The 17,251-nt window shown below is 43.8% G+C and overlaps 1 protein-coding gene across 1 annotated transcript in view; it reads left to right on the plus strand.

Moving 5' to 3' along the window:
* The first annotated feature begins 555 nt into the window (after positions 1–555).
* Positions 556–17,251, plus strand: part of LAMC1 (laminin subunit gamma 1) — a 148,749-nt gene continuing 132,053 nt past the window's right edge. Inside the window, exon 1 of the mRNA XM_066623498.1 lies at positions 556–1,106. Within this exon, the coding sequence (XP_066479595.1) occupies positions 707–1,106 (400 nt within the window). The 5' untranslated portion in view covers positions 556–706. The remainder of the gene's footprint in view (positions 1,107–17,251) is intronic.

Here is a 17,251-nt window from a genome sequence, read left to right on the forward strand (position 1 = left end):
GAGAAGAGTGTGAGTAGAGAGAGAGAGAGTGTGTGTGTGAGTAGAGTGTGTGAAAGTGTGTGTGAATGAGAAGTGAGTAGAGAGTGTGTGTGTGAGTGAGGAGCGTGTGTGAATCAGGAGAGAGTGAGTGAGAAGAGAGTGTGTGTGTGTGAGTAGTGCGTGTGTGAGTGAGTAGAGAGAGTGTGTGTGAAAGAGGAAAATGTGAGTGAGAAGAGAGTGTGTGAGCAGAAAGTGTGAGTGAGGAGAGAGTGTGAGTAGAGAGTGTGTGTGTGTGAGTGAGGAGAGAGCGCGTGTGAACAGAGAGCGTGTGCGTGCGCGAGAGCCTCGCGGGCGGTTTGCAGAAGCCCCGGCAGCGCCGCAGGAGGCTCGGGGCTGGCCGCCTCCTCCCCTTCCCGCAGGGCTGCTCTTGCGAAGCGCTCCCAAGCGGGAATTCCTGCTGTTCAAAGCATTCCAGGGCCGAGCAGGACCCCGCCAGGCCCGGCAGTGCCCCCGCTTCCTCCTCCCCTCCGCGCATCCCGGCGTGCAACGCGGGGCCCCCACCCTGCAGCCCGGAGAGGGAGTGTGTGCTCCGCGCAGAGTGGCGAGGGCTGCCGCTGCCCCTTTGCCCGCCCAGCCAGCCAGCCAGCCAGGCCCGCGCGCTCTCCTGAAGGCTGCAGAGCGGCGGGCGCTTTCTGCAGGCTGCGAGGGGCCGTTCCCGCTCCGGAGGATGCCCGCCCGGCTGCGCCTGGGGCTGCTGGCCGTGCCGGCGCTGCTGCTGCTGCTGCTGCTGCTGCCCGGGCCGTGCGGCGGCGCCATGGACGAGTGTGCGGACGAGGAGGGCGGGCGGCCGCAGCGCTGCATGCCCGAGTTCGTGAACGCCGCCTTCAACGCCACCGTGGTGGCCACCAACACGTGCGGGCGCCCGGCCGAGGAGTACTGCGTGCAGACCGGCGTCACCGGGGTCACCAAGTCCTGCCACCTGTGCGACGCCTCCCAGCCTCACCTGCAGCACGGCGCCGCCTTCCTCACCGACTACAACAACCAGGCCGACACCACCTGGTGGCAGAGCCAGACCATGCTGGCCGGGGTCCAGTACCCCAGCACCATCAACCTCACGCTGCACCTCGGTGAGTGGGCAGTGGCCGGCCTGTGCTGGTCTGCTCGGAAGTAAGTCCCGTTAGAGTCGGGAGGCTTACTCCCAGGAAAGTGTGGTGGGGTGCAGCCTGAGAGCCCAACCCTAGGCATGTCTACTCAGAAGTAAGTCTCATTGTGTCCAGTGGGGCTTACTCCCAGGAAAGTGTGGTAGGGTTGCAGCCTGAGAGCCCAACCCTAGGCATGTCTACTCAGAAGTCCTGTTAGAGTCAGTGGGGCTTACCCCCAGGAAAGTGTGGTAGGGTTGCAGCCTCAGAGCCCAATCCTAGGCATGTCTACTCAGAATTAAGTCTCACTGTGTCCAATAGGGCTTACTCCCAGGAAAGTGTGCCTGTGCTCATGAACTAAGCCCACCTCAGACCTGCGAATGGCCTCACAGGGTCAGGCTTCATCCAGTCCAGCATGTTGTGCCCATTCTTTCTCCCTGCTCTTCTTGTCACTTCCCCCAAGGTGAACAATTTGGTTTTGATCCCTTGCCCCAGTGAGCTCTTGTGTTCCTTTTAAAAGTGCTGTGCATGGTGGTGGTGCAGCTAGAAGTAATTAGTGGTATCTGCCAGGTGCTTCTGGCAAGCTGCAACTAGAATGAGGAGGGATGACCTTCCCTTGCTGTTTTTCCAAGTGTCTGGTTAATTATACTACCTTTGACCATGAAGGTTCCATTACTATAAAAGTAACTGATCTGTATATTTGTGCAATATTTTAAAAAATTTCTTTAGGATAATGATTGGCATTGCATCTTGTGGTAGCAGATTATGTATTGTTTTCTCGGGCACATGCCTGAACTTAGCCTTTCCCACCAGTTCCATGGGCATGGAGGTTTCTTCAATGTTGATTGGAAGTTACCACTGAATTAGGCTTTGGGGCTAAGTATTTGGCCATATTAGGCCCTAGGTGCCCTTTCCAGGTAGAGATGATGCAGGGGGTGCTATCCCCTGCTATGTCTTCTTTCTCTTCTCCCATTGGGAATTTAATACCTTTCCTCATAATGTTTGAGTGCTGATCTTCAAAAGACATGGGTCTGAAACATGTTCAGTGCTAAGATTTGGGTGTGGAGTATACATAGTAGTAATGAAAAAAAGAGTGCTTCTTGTACAGTGAACCTCAACATAGTTTCTTGCAACTTCCTTTCTGGTCATTGTAGCACAAGAATTTCTCATTCTGAAATTAAGATCAATTAGCACCATTGATGTTCTTTCATGTAGTTGTTCATGTTGTCCCCACTCCTGAACAAAATAGCAATTTAGTTGCATTCTCATCCCACCAGTAAAGCTGCCCAGTTGAATTTCCAGCAAATAAGGGGCACGTTTCAGTTGTGTCGTGTAAAAGGCATCCATGTTATATATTTATCTTTGAACTGGATCTGATGATGTGAAGGGGACATCTTATGCAGCAACTTCCTGTGATTGTAGTTTGCTATGGCAACATTCTCCTCCTCTGTACAAAAGTAGAAAGCCAGATGCATAGATGTTCTTGGTGCTGGTTCTGCACCCCCCCCATCATCTACAAAGATGGGTGTGCGAAAGCGAGCGATCCTAGTCATATGTACTATAGAGATCAGATGCACTGGAACAGCAGCTGCTCTCCTAATTAAGAGAGGCATCTGGATGTGTACTAACTTGTTTTGTCCAATGAAAGAGATTACTGGTGTCCATGGACTTAGTCACTACCAGGCAGGAAATAGCTAGCCATTGCCTAATATCAGCAGCTGGCCTTAGCTGTAGCAGCTAGTATAAGAAGCATTCATTGTGTTGAGATACATCCCCTTATCCTTACACCTAAAGCTCCAGAAAGATAGCAGTACTGTACTTTGTGTTTATCTTCACAATTGGAGATGGACCACTTTGTCCTTCATTTTTACAGATGAGAAGTAGAAGGTGAGAGATAGTGCCCAGGGCTTCTGGTGGATCCATCAAGCCAAGGGCTTGCCCACTCATCTGTAGAGATTAGATAAGAGGATCCAGTATTCCGAACTGCAGCTATGGCAAAGCTTGCTCATTATGGATTATGGACTTCTTGTTTTGAGCAGTGGTTTGCAGTGCAGTCCTATACTCAAGTGGTGCTAGCATCTCTGCTACACTATAAAGTTCAAGTAATAGCCAACAAATTGACCTAAAGTGGTTCAGTACAAAGTGGGTGCAGAAAACAAGAACCCAGGCAACTCCTCAGAAGCTCAGCTTTGCCAGTCACTCCCCCAACATCCAAGGAAACAAAGATAGCACTCACAAATCATGGGGCATCATCTAAATGATGGCCCTATGTGGGCCAGATGTGGAAGGAGCCAATCAAGGCTCAGGGCATGCCACCAGTACAATAACCACCCTCTATGCACACACTCACACCCATACCCATTTTCACAGAAGGAGACTATAGCTCCTTCTTCTGTGGTACAAGCGCTAAAGGGGCAGAAACAGCAAGCAGTTAGACCATTTGTGCCTGGCAGAGTCTACCTCTCTGCTCACCTACTCTGGAGCTCAGAGTTGGAAAATGGGGATGATGCAGATCCTTAGCTTTGAGAACAGAAAGCCCTCCTAAGACCTGCCTTAAGCCCAGCTGAAGTAAAGAGGAGAAGGGTTATTTCTCTATCGAGACTTAGCAACAGTTAAAGCAAGTCAAAGCTTTTATTGAATAGCATCAGTAGTAGACAGTATCTGAAAGAGAGACCCATGAATGGGGTTGCCTCTGCTCTCACCAGGTCTCTTGTGCCTTTGCAAGTTATCTGAGAGACAGCATTGAGGTCTGGCTACACTAGTTGCATCACTGTCAGTCATGGGAATTTGTAAAGCTGCAGGAACCTGCCTGGAAGAAGTCGGTCAGCAGCTCCACAGAGGAACAGCTGGAATAACACTGGTCACTGCTGCCAGACATGCTGTGAGCTTCCTTTGTAGTTTTCGTAGCTGGGCATGTGGAAGGTCCTGTGTCCTCTGTCCCTGATGGAAAGCTGCATGTGGTGTGCAGGGTATGCAAAGAGATGCACAGAGAAAAAGACAGCAGCAGCAATATGTGGTATCTGGAACAGGATGCATGCTTGACTTTTGTAAGTAAGAGTAGTGACATATGAATATTTTTATTTATTTTATTATCACGTTTTTATACCGCCCTTCCTCCAAAGAGCTCAGGGCAGTGGATACAGCTACTCCCCTCCTTTTTGTCCTCACAACAACCCTGTGAGGTAGGTGAGGCTTAGAGAAAGTGACTGGCCCAAGGTCAAGCAGGAAGCTTCGTGGCTGAGGAGGTTTAAATCCACCTCTCAAACCACTACACCACCCTGGCTCCATCGCCAATCACATGCAGTGATTATATGCATGCAGTGGTGCCTGGGAAGTAGTAGTGGAACATGCTATGCGCCCTGTCATCTGAGCAATTGTCTCCAAAGCAAGGTTCAAGTATGAGAGTGGAAGTGCTTTGACTGGTGGTGGAGTTTAACCTGTACCTTTATGTTCCACCATAGCAGAATAGATGGGCTGGGTGGAACGGAGTTTATGGTGTTTTTCTCTTATTGATTTCTGTGGGTACATTTAGACATTTATCAATCAGTGTAATGTTATGCTAGTTTTTGGGACATGTTTGTCATTTGGAGGGTGTTTAGGATGTGGCACCTGCCAGCTCCTCCCTGTCCTATTTGTGTCTCTGCTTCATTTGGGAGCTTGTATTAATAGTGGAAATGTGCTGGTGTTGTGTGGAGTTGGTGGCTTAGCACAGTCAGAACAAATGTATGCCAGCATCCAAGGGCTTACACCATAGCCTATGGCACTATTTCTCAAAGTGTGCTCCTGGCAGCCCTAGGGCTCCCTGAGATCCCTTAAAAGACTCCATGAGGACAAGTGGCCACCATCTGCTTGACGCTGCACCACTTTGCACATGTGCTAGCACTCTAGGGCACCCTGAGACTCCACACATGCTCTGGTGGGCTCCCCAAGACTTCGGTTAGGAGCATAAAAGGCTCTGGAGACCAGAAAGTTTGAGAAGTGCTCTCCTATGCCATTCAGAACATTTTTTAAAAGTTGCAGTTTTTGTCTAGTAGTTCCATTGTGGGATAAGAATGCAGATTCTCAAAAGTTGTATCCTTAAAAATTATGCACTTACATTTCTGAGGAGCATGCTCCCCTCCTTGAAAGATCACTTAAAAAGAGACCTAATTGCTTAATATTTATGATAGCAAGAGGAGAGAGTTGGTGTCAAATTGGGATGCAGCTTTCAGCCAGTCCTATGTACACTTATTTGGAAATTACTCCCCCTGAGACTGGTGGTATGTTATCCTGTGCAAATGTATATAATAAAGCAGCCTTCCTGCCCCACTTGGAATTTGAGTGCAACACAAATGTGTTAATACTGTACCAGTCTGCTCCTGAAGTTTGTGCATCCTTCTCTCCTAAAAACTGCATTGTTCTGGGGGAGTGGGAGTCGGTCAGAATTAGCATCACCTGCATTTCATCTTTCTCTGGTTAAGGGCACACCTACAAGAATGGTTTCTTCTGCCACCTGCATATATTGTATAGAATAGCTAACTGAGCCTTTTACCTAAATTGACAGTAGATTTCCCTTTCTTTGGCTAGACAAAGGACTGTGCTCTTTCCCATCCTTTCATAGTCCCACAGTAGCTATTACTTGTGTATCAGTCCTTTGTGAAATTTGTTCTTTCATGAACTCATGAAATTTGTTCTTTCTTGAATGTCTTGCCAAGTAATGTTTTCCTCCCTCTCTCACTTCCCTCACTAGTGTAATATGCTTCCTTTTCCCATTCTAGGATTCTGTTTCCGCTTATTCCTCTTCACAAATGCGGAATGGATATTTTCTTCCATATACCTCAATCTGATGCCACCCTCTCCTCTCTGTACTGGGATTTTTAGGGTGTCTGCATGCGCCCAAGTAGGAACAATATCGGCATCATCCTGAGAAGCAGTGGGTTGTAAGATTTTTCAGGTTAAATATTGACTGATTCTGTCAAACAGGTCAGTGCATAATGAAGGTATAAACATTGAAATAATTAGCTGACAAAAGGCTGAAGGCTTTCAGGGGAGTGAGGTGGTAGAGCATGTGCACAGTATACAGTTCCATGTTGCCTTTGTGAAGGAATAAACACTTCAAAGGAGTGTTTTGTCTCACGGTTAAATTGTTACTTTGTGGTGGTGAAAGATAATTTAAAAAGGTCACAAAGCAGTTCCGCAATGAATCCTGTCACACGCAAAGTAATAGGAAATGGGCTGGCTTCAAGCAATAATTGTAGAAGCTGATTTTTGTAGTATTCTGCAGTGTTTTTAACAGGTTGTTACCTTGCTGGATTTGGCCCCTTATTTTGGTTTGCTTCAAACAAAGTACGTATTTAGTGACACTGAGATTATGAAGTCTGCTTGCAAACTTTTGTTTTTGGTTGGACAAAGTCTTTATTTCAGGGGAAAAACACTTCTGACATTTCCTGGCTGCAACTGATCAGATGTTTGGGTACCTGTGAGACAGTATGTGTAAACTTTGAGCCTTTTTGAACAAAATAGTAAATGACAGTAAAATGCCAGGTATTGGAAAATGACAGGAGAAACTGAATTGCTTCCTGATTCACTAGGTATTAGGTTTGAGAGTTACCTTGAGAGGGGTGGGTGAGTGAGTGAGAGAAAGAGAATATTTGAGTAACTTCTGCTGTCTTGTAAAATAGCATAAGATTGGTGATGTTTATCACTATGAAAGCTTCTTCCCTTGTTTGAAAGGGAAATGTAGTGTGCAAAATAAAGTGGTACTTTTGTTTCACTCATTTTTATTTGCTGATAGGATCTATAGCAAGAGGCAGTGATTTATAAAACTATTTTCTGACAACACTAAAGTCTCTTAACTGGATATGTATTTGTTTTGAAAAGGGGGTTTTGCTGTAAGGAACATACTAAAATAACATGCCACTTCTCAATCAATGTTTAATTCAGCATGTTTGAATTGAATTATACTGCAATTACCTTGATATTGTGTGAAAATTGCTTTACTGACTGCTTTCTCATGGGATTTTTGCTGTGGCAGGCAGTAGGCTAATATAAAGCTTCTTCAAGAATTTAGCATTGCTAAAATAAGTTTTGCTTCAATAGTAAGAGGATGTCTTGTTATTTGGAAAACTCTTGAGGTAAAAAAGAAGGAATAGTATTGTGGAAAAAAAATACTATGAATGTGGATCATGCTAAGCAAAGAGAGAACTGAAATCATGTTAACCATCCAAATCAGATCTTTAAACAAAGTTTTAGATAATATTTAAGCCATTTCTGCCCAATGTTGCAAATACAGAACAGTGAATAAATGTGTACATCTGTGCACTAGGCAGAAATGAGTTTTAAGATTTGAGATGGGGTGAAATCCTGGAAACCTGTTCAGTAGGTTTTGTGGCTCAAGGTTAGTTTCTTTCAGGTATGCTGTTCTTAAGCAAACAGTCGCTTTTAAAACTTTTCAAGATATATCTGAATAACTCTATCTGAGATTGCCATTGAAGGCAGTTCAGAAATGTTAGTTGTTGGTCTGTGAGAATGTGAGACCATATCAGTCCAATCCTGGCACAATTGTATTGGTTGTATCGCTCACAACAGGAGCAGAAACAGAACGCTTTCCACATGTGCTGCCCCCGACACATCCTCGGTATCATCTGGCAGGACAAAGTTCCAAACAATACAGTCCTGGAACAAGCTGGAATCCCGAGCGTGTATACAGTGCTGAAACAGAGACACCTGCGTTGGCTTGGTCATGTCATGAGAATGGGCAATGGTTGGATCCCAAAGGATCTCTATGGAGAACTTGTGCAGGGAAAGTGCCCTATGGGTAGACCACAGCTGCGCTACAGGGATATCTGCAAGAGGGATCTGAAAGCCTTAGGAATGAACCTCAACAGATGAGAAACTTTGGCATCTGAGTGTTCTGCTTGGAGGCAGGCTGTGCAGCATGGCCTTTCCCAGTTTGAAGAGACACTTGGCCAACAGACTGAGGCAAAGAGGCAAAGAAGGAAGGCCCATAGCCAGGGAGACAGACCAGGGACGCACTATACTTGCTGCCAGTGTGGAAGGGATTGTCACTCCCGAATTGGCCTTTTCAGCCACACTAGACGCTGTGCCAGAACCACCTTTCAGAGCGGGATGCCATAGTCTTTCGAGACTGAAGGTTGCCAACAACAAGTGTATTGGTTGTGTATTAGCTTCTATTCCCAATTTAAGGTTTTAGTTCTTACCTTTTAAAATCCTTTAATGGTCTAGGTTCTGCATGCCTTTGGGGACTGCCTTCTGCAGTATGTATTTTTCTGCTCATTAAGATAATGAACCCTTGCTTTGAATTCTTTCATTTACTGTAATTAGCTTAGAGAGGCTGCACACTCGACCTTTTCTGTTGTGGTGCCCGCTTCATGGAATTCCCCCCTCTAGGAGATGATTTAACTTCTGCTGGTATTAAAATATCTTCTTTAATTCTTTTGTTTGACTCTGCTGGATGTTTTTCATATTTTTATTACTGTAATTAAACCTGTATGTGTTTATATCATAGTATTTAGATTGTGTATTGCCTTGAGGATTTTTCAGCTTTTTGAAAAGTTACTTTATATAAAAGTGGTTTGTCTAAAATTCTCATTGTTTCTGTGTATCTGAATATTGCTGAGTCAGTGTGTCATAAACAAGCCATCTCTATAAGTACCAGTTGTGTACTTATTTTGGCTGTGAGATGTAACAAAACAGAGTGTTCATAATTTGCTTTTTAGAACTTTGTCATGTTTGACTTGCATATAGTAGGCATTTTTCTATGTTGTGTAAAAAAGAGGATATAAATATTCTTTGTGAAGGGCAAGAATGCCAGCTCACCTTATCTTTCTCTCTCTGTGTGTCTCATAACTGTTTACGAGTTAACAAATCTGTCTTTTTTATGGTAGAAGTTGAATAGCAGAGACAAATCTGACCTGAATGGACTTGGTGTTGCCTGGAAACAGTTTTCTGCTTGTGTGTTTATTGTACTGGGTTAGAACTGAAGAAATGCAATGTTGAGATAGAAAATTCAGAAATAAGCATTGTTCAATGGCAAATTTGCATTCTAGTGCTCAGGAGGCTAAATCTTTCACATGGCTGCTGTTTGACCCTCTTTGTTTTAATTCAGTTGACTTCTTTGTTTTGAGGTCTCTGTAGGATGCAATTCACTATGAGATTCTTGTATTCTAAGCAGACTGGAACCCAGTGAATGCGCAACCATCTGTTTGTATGCATGGTTCACAGACATGATGACAGAAAAGGCATTATGGAAATGTGGAGACAAATCCAGAGAACTGTTGGATTTGATGGTTGTGTAATTTTCTTTCTACAGTCCAATGCCCTATATGTATAAAAGTATATACGTCTTGAGTTTACTATGAAATGAAATGTGTGGCTAGTTCCTTTTTTTGTTTAACTGCAGGAAGTGAAAATAAGGCTCTCCTGCTTAGTTGGCTAGTACGAAACAGCTGCTTTTGCGTGTGAAACTAAACTGGGTGAAATGGGCATTCACCCTGGAATAACCACATGTTTGAAAGCAGTACTCGCATCATTTTCCTTATCTGTGAGTTTTTTTGCCACAGAATATCCAAGCAGCTTTTTCACTTTTTATTTCATGAGTTCTGAATCTTTCGCATGGAATTTGAACATACAATAGAAAAACTCGCATGGTTTTTGACATCTGTGAATTTTGGGTCCTCAAAGGAGGTTAGACAGCTCCCTACTGGTGCCCAACAGAACCCTCCTTCTTTGTTTTCACTTTGTTTTTAATTTAAAGGGCAACCATCTCTGTCCCCTTACTTGTGGCAAGTAATAGAGATGGCAGCAAAAGTGGATTTCACATGGTCGTTTGCTCTGTGATTCTGATTGGGATGGGGAGACGAGAGGGAGGGGAAGCCCCCTTTTGGGACAACCAGTAGAGCCCCTCTCGCTGGTCCTATGATAGTCTGGGGATGAGGTGCCATGGTGTTACTGTTTATAATCCCTTATATATGCCTACTTGGAAGTAAGTCCCATTGTGTTTAATAGTGCTTACTCCCAGGAACATGTATATAGCTGTATGCACATATGTTTGCAATTAGGATCTTTGTCTGCTTTTCTGAGTGTGTGAAGGGTGGCTACTTGAGTGACCCTCCCCATGTGCCTGCCTTGGGGCACAATCCTATGGCTATCTGCTTGGAAGCTCTAAGGAGTGGCCTGCAGTTTGCTCCCCACACAAGTGGATTAGCTCTTTGTGCACACTAGGAAAGAAAACAAACAGCATTCGAATCCTGCTGTCACTGGCAAGAGCAGGACATTTATTTCCCTCAGAAGGGCAATCTCTCAGGGGGATGCTCCCATCTCTTTCACCCAGCAAGTGCTGCTGGGATGCATGCAGATCTAGGAAGTCTGCTGAATGATGATTGGTGATGCAAGAGGAGGGGCTAGCACCCCAGACTGTATGGAACATGTGACTACAAATCCCACATGGGTTAAAATTCACGGATGTGACTTGTGGATGCATTTTTTGCACAGAATAACTTAAATATGCTCTTTTTAAAAAGCCTGCTATAATGTAAGTGGAAAATGTATGTATACCAAGTATATTCTACTTTGTCTCTGCACTTAATATCCAGAACTAGTATAAGAGAACTTTAAAGTGCAATCTTATACCTAAGTTAAGTCATTAAGCCACCAACCTAGTGACACTGACATGTGTGGTTTGTATCTATACCAGTGGTTCTCACACTTTTAGCACTGGGACCCACTTTTTAGAATGAGAATCTGTTGGGACCTACTGGAAGTGATGTCATGACCAGAAGTGACATCATCAAGCAGGGAAATGTTTTAACAATTCTAGGCTGTAATCCTACCCACACTTACCCAGGAGTAAAAAGCATAAACAGAGTAGCCTATTCAAAGTACAGATTTGTCACATTTTCCCAAATGCAGTCACATACTATGGTAGAATCAAGTCTAATGTATTAAAAATAAAATATTAAAATGAATGGGGACCCACCTGAAATTGGCTCACGGCCCACATAGTGGGTCCCGACCCACAGTTTGAGAAACACTGATCTATACTAATCCTGCACAAGGAGGAGAAAATACAGCTTCATAAACCTTAAAAGGCTGTACCTCTGTCAGCCAATGTCTATGGCAGCCATTTTCAACCACTGTGCTGTGGCACACTGGTGTGCCGCAAATGGTCCCTAGGTGTACCGCGGGAATTTGGGAGAGGGTCATTTATCAATAGGAGCTTTGGGGAATGTGAGCCCTCATTGACAGCACACTGTGCCTTGTCAATTGTCAAAAAGCTGATGGTGTGCCTTGACCATTTTAGTGCCTTACCAGTGTGCCGCACGATGAAAAGGGTTGAAAATCACTGATCTATGGCAACACCTGCAGCATGTACCAATCTTGGGGTGTCAATCTGGCAACAACTCTAGATAGGCAGAGCCTAGAATGGACCCGTCAGTGCATCAGCAGTGGTGAGCTGCTCTTAGGATGTTGGCACCCACGCTCCCCCAACACATGCATACCACAACATCCTCCCCTTACACTAGCTATGGTGATACATGCGGTACAGGGGCAAAAATAGGTAGGAGCCAGTAATTCCAGCTTGCAAACCTCTTGTGTCTCTAACATGAATACTGACTGCTAAGAATGCCTTTTTGACTGTAGCAGACCAAGGAAAAGAAGATGCTTGCCTTCTCCCAAAGGAGCCATGTAGAACATACACGCACCTCTCCAGGGCAAGGGTTTAAGTTTCCAAGGGGGAACTCATCAGCTGGAAGGAATCTTTGTAACTGAGGAGGAATTGGGACAAACCACAAGGGGTTTCCGCAACTGCACTCAGGTAAACAGGGGTTCTGGTAGCTCGCTACACAGAGATCCAGGCTGGGAACCAGCTAAGGCAGGTTCAAGCCCAGCCAGCAAGGGTGACATAACCAAGACCAAGTTCACCTTTTGCATGTCTGTCCAGAAACATCTACAGCGGAGACAAAAGGCAGGTCTTGAACCTACACTGGCCAGTCTGTAGGGCAGCTCTCTAATCACTTAGCCACAGCAAGAGACACACAAAGAAAACCTCATGGAGCATTTAGCATCCTGCAGCACCCACACAGGCAGCCAGCCATATCACTATAGAACACAGAGTCTGTATAAGCTCTTTATTTCCAAGTGTAACTGTTATGCTTCCCTCCCCTCCTTGTCTGCCTCATTCATATTGCAGCAGTGAGCAGGCTGCTTGTGAGCCCTGAGGAGCCTGCCCAAGGAATAAGATGCAGACCCTGAGGAGACCTGGTAGCAGAGAGGTCCCTCACCTGCAGAGCCCTGCCATGTCACCAGCTGTTACAAGAAACAACTAGGATGATAAGAAGGGTTCCCACTTACTAAAACACTAACAATGTAATAAAATCAAAGCTTTTATTGATCAATATTGGTGGTAGCGCAGCACTTGAGAGAGAGTTGAGAGCCGCATTAATAGAGTTGCCTTCCCCCCCCCCCCACTAGAACTCTTGTGGCTTTGGAAGTTATCTGAGAGATAGCAGAGGTTAGTGAGGTCTGGCTGCACCAGTTGCATCCCTGTCTGTCATGCAGAAGTCTGCCTGGAATAAGTCAGTCAGTCAACCTCAGAAAGGAACAGCTGGAATCACACTGGTCATTGCTACCAGGAATGTTGTGGGCTCCCTTTGTGCTCTGCAAAGCTGGGTATACGGAAGGTCCTGTGTTCTCTGATCCATTTGAAAGCTGCTTGTGGAATGCAGAGAGGTACAGAGGAATAGACAGCAGAAGCAGTACAGTATATGGTCTCTGGCTCAAGTTGCATGCCCAGCACTTGGGAGTGAGTAGTATCATCTGAATGTGCATGTAGTAGTGCCCTGCTGACGGAGAAAGCGCTGTAGCTGGGACATCATTTTTCCCTCTCCTGCAGGGAGTTGTAGTGGAACTCTGTGGGAGATTTTCTTCCCTGTGGAGTGCATTGTCCTTGCACTTCCTGTTGGGGTGTGGGAGTGGAAGTTGGGTGTTTGCAGGAGAAGTGCCTGTCATGAGAAGACAACTGTTAGCAAAGTGCTCTTCCCATGCATGTTTGGAGAGCAGCAGATTGTTTGTGCAAAATGCTCCTTCTCTGTACTCCAAGTATGCATGCTATGAAGCCAGGGAAATACACTGTCATGTGTCCTATGCTATCTGAATTGTCTGTGTGGCAGGGGTTAAAACTAGGGTGGGAGGGCTGTGACTGATTGTGGAGTTTGCCTGTAGCCTACATTCTATCATAAGAACTGGCAGACTGGAGGGAGCAGGGGAAGCTGGGAGTTTTTAGTGGATTTTTTGTTCTTCATTGATTTTTAAGAGTGTATTAAGACTGATGTAACATTGGTGTTGTATAAGGTGATGTTGGGAATAACACTATCAATTGAAGGGGATCTAAAACATGCCTATGTCTCTTTTGAATTTATTCCAACTTGAGTTGTATTACTGTCTGGGATACATTGGCATGCAGTGGTGTTGGTGACATTCCACTGGTGTTTGAATGAAATTCATGGAGTAGAATAGTTAGAGTGACTCGTGGCATATCCTGTGCTATTCGGAATTTTTTTAATGTACCTTTTAGCTTCATGGGTGGAAAGAATGCAATCATGTTTTTTTCCCCCCTCTTCAACCATAACATTGGAACAAACTTATCTGGATAATGAAAAAATGTCTGGCTAGGTTGCTGGTGTTTCTCATACTTGCCCCTTCCCCCCCTTAGTGAAGCTTGTTTGTTAGGGCTTCCAAAAAAGGGTGAAATGCAGACTTGCAGCTGTACTGATGCTTCTAAAGATTTTCTTCTATAGCTGCTCTGGTTCATGGATGCTATCTCTGAGTGTATCCCCATTGAACTGCCTTTGCTGCTTTGTTGTACTGGAGACAAAAGGAAGTCTTAAGCTTGAGTGGCTATTTGTTGCAGACCTCAGAAGTAGACTTCAGCGTGTCTGCTCCCTCTAACAATTTATTGTTTACACTTTTACTCCACCCTCAGTTAGGAACTCACTGGCAAGCCACACTCAAAGCTTCCATCTGATATGTTCAGCACACCCATCTGTTGAGTAATTATGTATGAATAATTGTAAGAAAATGATTGCTTATCAATAACATATAAATTCAGAGTCTGAAATGATGGTGATGCCAAACAACCACAGATTGTCCACATAGGTAGCTGAGACAGTGACACCTTTACTTTCTGATTGTTCAGTGTACGCAAATTTTGTTTCTTGCACATGAGTATTAAAAATATTGTATAAAATTACCTTCAGGCAATATAGTTAACATTCACCTTATGGAACATAAATGAATTTTGTGTTTAAACTTGGGTCCCATCCCCAATATATCTCATTACGTATATGCAAATATTCCAGAATCTGAAAAAATCCAAAACTCTTCTAGTCCCAAGCATTTTGGATGAAGAACACTCAATCTGTACTAACATACTTTATGTGGTAGTATAAAGATTAACGATAATGCCTGTTAAGTGTTTTGAACCCTCCAAATTGCTATATAAATATTATTTAACTTTATTTATGGAGCCCTTTCCCATCAGGCTCCCTTTTTACAAAATTATATCTGACCTTTTCAAATAACTTAATTACCAAACTTAAATGTGAAGCAAATGTTTAAAAGTGACATAGCTGACACTCTGTCACCATAAATAAGTGATAACTATAAGCATCTTGTGACAAGTACTAATTGGAACTAATTTGAGTAAGCTTAATAAGCAAATAACTTTAGTTCTGCATTTTTTTTCTTGTATAAGAAACTTCTTATACAACTTCTTCAGTTGTGTTATTCTGAGAAGTCCTTGGTGCATTTATTGCAGTAAAACCCCCCCCCCCTTAAATGTCACAGGTGTCTGGAATGTGTCCCAGCGCTGGTAGCCTTGAAGGGCTGACAGTTTTAAATCATAAACAGCCTCTGCCATGAGGGGCTAAATTGCATAGTTATGAAACTTGAAATATAACAACTGGGGCCCAAGGCGTGAATTAAAAAAAAAAAAAAAGAAAAAAAAAGAAAAAAGAAAATAAAGTCTGGTCTATAAAGTAATGGTACCAGCTTCAGGATGACTTCACTCTTTGTTTTCAAACAAGCTTTTAAACAGAGTTGCTTCTATAGGGTGTATCTTTATTTCAAAATCCATGGGAACTCATATTTGGCACTGCAAATAAACTACTGGCCTTCAGCCAAAGATTTGGCTGGTTCTTTCAAATCTATTTGTGTAGCTTAGCTCTAGCTCTCCTCACCCTCAATGTTCCCTGTAATTTTTACAGGGAGTTCGCAGAGCATGCACAGAACTGCATGGGGGCATCTCCAGAGTACTTGGTAATGTTGTCATTCTCATCACCTAGCTCTGATGGAAGCTGTGCAGTTTAGAGGGAACACTGCTCACCTCCAGTGCTTCTCCCCTTCATCCTCTCATAATCATGTGCATTCTCTCTCTTTTACCCTGTTCCTTCCTTTCACAGATTGCACCTTTTTTAGCATCCTTTCCTCCTTCCTTCCAGTCTTTCGTTCCCTTCCTTACTCTCTTCTGTGGGCCTTGTTTCTTCTGTCCCTTCTTCCTTAGGCCTTACTGCTACCCTGCAGTCTGTTGAGGCAGAGTACATCAGCCACTGGTAGCAGGTTTCTCATGTACACACTTGATCAGTTCTCTTGCCACAGTCCAGTTTAACAGATTTTATAGTTGTAAGGTGGTGGGAGACTGGATTGGGAGTGAAGATAACTAGAATTCATGATTAAAGGAAAGAACTAGTCATGTCTGGCATAAACACTAGGTGCATCCCCCCCCCCCACTAGTTTCATCCACAGATACCAATTGTCTTTCAAAACTTGTCCCCTTAGCCATGTGGGCTTGGAACATGCCTCAATGTAAAAAGCTGTAGTTTATTCAATTAAAAACCAGCAATGTGCTTGTAATGATGATCTGCATTTGTAGAAACCCACATAAAGGAATAGCTTTGTCCCAGGCACCTAAAACAACTTGGATATGACAGCTTAGCTGTAATGTCATCTTCTGTGCTGTTCTGTGAGGTGTATAATCTCATCAGTGAATGTATTTTTTATGTATCTGAGAAATGAAGATTAAATAATCTGGAATAAATCTTTCAAATGAGGACTATGACTCTAACAGTGCAATTTGTCAGGAAATCCTTTGGAGACTTTATTAAATCAAGGTCTGGGAATAACTTGCTGAACACTTCAGTGACTTCACAGTGGTATTTGTGGAGCCCTGAGGGGACTCTATTTTAGTTAGTCTCACAAAGGCTTGATTTACATTTTGCAGGTTTCAACTTGAGTAGTTAAGAGATCAGCCTTTTTTTTTTAATGGCCAGCACAGTTGTTCAGCACAGTTATATAAAGTTGCTGTAAAGCTCTTTATCTCCACCCTTTCAACACTCAGGTTTTTCCCTAATTCCTTTCTTCTTGCATCCCTTTCCTGTAGCACTGGTGCCACTGTAGGAGACACTTGGGAATACTATACATGGCTGAGCATTTATTTTAAGAGTTTGAAGGAGTTGGGGATTGTGTGGCATTTTGCTGTACAAAATAGCTGCTATTTGTGGTCTTGGACAGACTTGCTACAGAGGGATTTATCACTGGCGCTGCTTTCTAGCAGTCATGTGCAATTTTTAGTAATGTTACTCCTATTGCCCTCTTTTAATGCTTTTGTAAATATACAGGGGTTTGAGGGAGATGAGGCTTGTAGCTGTAAAAGTGCATGTCACTTAAAGTTGGTGAGGTTAAAAGGCACTTCTAATTTATTTTAAAAAATTTCTATCTCACATTTGCTGTGATACTCCAGATAGCTAGCATTGCATAGTATTTTAAAATACAGTATAGCTTGTCTGTGTGATGCCAGGATACTTGCCAAAGAGCCAGCTAGGAAAGGTAATGAAGACTATTCCTTGACACATATTTTATTTTAAATAAGTAGTGACAAGTGGCACTTGTAAGTGTGTGATTTATTGAAAGCAGTAATGTTCTGGATTTGCTTTACTATGGATTTTGTTTTTAGAACCGCAAGTGGACTTTCAGCTTAGGCCAGGTTCCATTCTCAGTAGGTATTTATCTTCATCAGACTACAGATGGAGAAAAATAATACAGTCTGAGATTGATCAGTGCTTCAGTAACATTGTCTC

The sequence above is a fragment of the Tiliqua scincoides genome, chromosome 4 (assembly GCF_035046505.1).
Source record: "Tiliqua scincoides isolate rTilSci1 chromosome 4, rTilSci1.hap2, whole genome shotgun sequence".
NCBI classification, from domain to species: Eukaryota; Metazoa; Chordata; class Lepidosauria; order Squamata; family Scincidae; genus Tiliqua; species Tiliqua scincoides.